Source organism: Verticillium alfalfae, genomic scaffold (assembly GCF_000150825.1).
Source record: "Verticillium alfalfae VaMs.102 supercont1.8 genomic scaffold, whole genome shotgun sequence".
Taxonomy (NCBI): Eukaryota; Fungi; Ascomycota; class Sordariomycetes; order Glomerellales; family Plectosphaerellaceae; genus Verticillium; species Verticillium alfalfae.
Window position 1 is genome coordinate 881,738 of NW_003315031.1, and position 2,744 is coordinate 884,481.

General features: G+C 56.5%; 2 protein-coding genes across 2 annotated transcripts in view; both read right to left on the reverse strand.

Annotated features, from left to right (window-relative positions):
• The window catches only part of VDBG_06696 (sorting nexin-41), a gene marked incomplete at both ends in the record, with an annotated part of 2,347 nt that extends 2,031 nt beyond the window's left edge, over window positions 1–316 (reverse strand). The window contains one exon of the mRNA XM_003003088.1: window positions 220–316. Within this exon, the coding sequence (XP_003003134.1) occupies window positions 220–316 (97 nt within the window). The remainder of the gene's footprint in view (window positions 1–219) is intronic.
• Window positions 317–1,147: 831 nt separating this feature from the next.
• On the reverse strand, window positions 1,148–2,545 carry VDBG_06697 (predicted protein; the record flags this gene model as incomplete). The annotated part of the gene is made up of 3 exons (XM_003003089.1): window positions 1,148–1,277; window positions 1,374–1,565; window positions 1,677–2,545. The coding sequence occupies 3 exons, from the start codon at window positions 2,543–2,545 to the stop codon at window positions 1,148–1,150; spliced, it is 1,191 nt and encodes a 396-aa protein (XP_003003135.1).
• Window positions 2,546–2,744: the final 199 nt, after the last annotated feature.

The window sequence follows — 2,744 nt, forward strand, 5'->3', positions numbered from 1 at the left end:
TCTAGAAAATCCCCCTCGTTATCCGCATCGTGCACAAGAAGAGGGAAGAGATAGAGGCAGGAGGCGGCTGTTCGTCCAAGAATCGTCCACAAAAGGTAAGATCCTCCTCACGTGCGTCGCGCTGCAGAAGGTTTATACTCGGAAGCTTCACAGTACATGGATTGATCCATGATGGTCTGTCGTCTTCCGAAGAGGGTAGGGTACTGGGTTAGAACTTACGGGAAGTCGGAGAGGCAGGGTTCGCGGAGGAGGAGGTCAAGCTGTCCCGGCGGTCAAAGCTTGTGCCATAGGGATTGTTGTCTTCGTCGTTCCACATGATGGAGGGTCGAACAAGGAAGGCGCAATATGCGGATCTGGGATGAAGCCTTTGGCGGGCGTGCGGACGGGAGGCTCGTCGCGACAACAAGGCGGTGCGCAGTGAGGTATCGCGATGTGCGGGCGGAGGACGAATGGGGGCGGCGGGGGAGGGGTGAGCTGCGAGTTCGCCGGCATGCACGGATGCAATCGTGGCAGGTAGGGTAGAGCTCTGGGAATACCGATGAACGGTCTTCACTGAGAAGAAGGGCGGTCGTCAAAGGCCTGTAGACGGGAAAACGTGGCCGCGGTCGGAGATGTTGGTTCAAGGTGACCGGTAAGAACGGACGGACCTGGTCAAGCTCCAAGAATGATGTCGCTCCCGAAAGTGAGTGCCTGGCCTGGACGGTGCTGGGTGCAGGTGCTGGGGTTGGGTTGTCCAAGTGCCAATGACGACGCAGATGCAGGCACGGGCCACAGAGCCTGGCTGTGGTCCGTGCGTCTATCACATCCGATAAGAGCTCAGCTCAGGGTCCAACTGTTCACAGCAGCACACCATCATTGCCATGGCATCAGGTCACGAACTTCAGCATCCTTCAGACACAGTGTTGTGCGGTTTCTTTGAATAGGAGTTTTTTTTTTGTTTTTTTTTGTTGGAAATTCCGTCATTCAATGCCCTCATATTGCCTCCACCAAGCTCTTGAAGCCATGTCATGCCGCCTTGCCAGAATCAACGTTTGAATACCTTCAACATGCCATGAGACTCAATCCTCCAGCTCCATGCCCCTCCATTGTACCGATCATGCAGCCCAAAAGTCGCCAGTCGCCCTTTTTCTCCCGGTCTGTCTAGCATTCACGACTGGATGCGCTCCGACTTGCGATGAAACTTGCTGACCAACCCGTCCCTCCTCATAACGACCACCCCCTTGATGGACAGGCACAGGAGCAACAGGGTCAAGTGCCACATCAGTGGCCGTGCAAGACTGCATCCGGGCTTCGTTTGCCGTGAAAGACCTTGGAAGACCACTTATCAGCATTTCCTTCCTGAAACTTGAATTGGGATTGTCAAGGGCACCCACCTTCTTTCATGTGTCCTCCTGGACTTCTCACGGTCTCGCCTCTTGTCTCTCCGCAACTCATCGGGAAGAACCTGCGACTTTCGTTCTTTCACCTGCGTCTTCCACTCACCCGAACGCCTGTCTGTCGGTAAACGAATGCCAACAGCCTCCAGTATCAAAGACATGACCGTGCCAGCTCGGTCATCGGCCTGCCTTCCCAGGCGGTGGTTGTGTGACCGATTTGTCTTTGTGCGTTCAGGTTGTGAACGAGCGCTGGCCACAAATCAATGGCTGCTTAGAATCTCAGCAGTAGGGATGACGAACCGCCTGTGGGTGTGAGCACCTCCATCGGTGAGTTCTGCACCATCGCCGTCACGACTATCCCGAGAGATGGAGACCTGGGTGCTCGGCTTTTCACCGTGTCCGGAGTCACGACTGACGCTGCGGCGGCTTGAATGGCGACGGTGACCGGGCGAGAGAATAGAGGCAGTACCAGAGCCAGCACGAGTTGGTCTATGCGGGGTAGGCAAGACATAGTCGTCGCTGTACACAGTGGCAGCATTCGACTCGGGAGAAAGGGGTTCGACGGGAACTCGGATTGGATAGGCTGTTTCGTGACCATGCTCCTCGGCATGCATCGCGGAGGGCTGGACATTGTGATTGAATTGACGGACCTGAGCCGGGTTGACGCGCTCCTGAGACTCCTGGCGCGAGCTTGCAATGGTTTCTGCGCGCCCAGTCTGCATTCCGAAGAGTCTCATGAACTTCTGGCCGATGGTAGGAGCACGCGGGTAGAGGCCGCCAGGATATTGCTGACCATTGGTCTGACGATACTGGTAGCTCTGGCGCTTCTTCTTCTTGGTAGTGTGTTTCTTGTTCTTCTCCAGGCCTGCTCGGTCCTGAGACTGTTGCTCGGTACCAGGTACGAGCACCGGTTGGATATTAGGCTGGTAGATCGTGGGAGGACGAGAGATCCCCTCTTTGTGTGGGTGAAATAGGAGAGGGGGGTTCTGGTAAATCGGGCCAGTCGGGGTGGGATACGACATGATCAGCGGGAAAAAGACAGGCGGCTCGGCGGTCGGAGGTCTGACACCGGGGAGTGTTGGTAGCGCGTTATCGGTGTAGCGAGAGACGATGGAAGCGCGGCGGCCATCCTCGGGCGACGGCTGCTGGCGGCATCGGGTACGACGCATGGCGATATTGTCACCGTTACGGGCCCATCCGGCCTCTCTGCGGCTAGCTTTGTAGTAGGTGACAGCAAGAAGCAGGGTGAGTCCAATAACGATGCAGCTGATGACAATGCCAAGCTGCTGAGCACCGTTCAGACAGCTCCAACCCGAGCAAGACGCTTGCTTGTTCTCCGAGGCAGGCACGGTGGGGCTGGAGACCTGT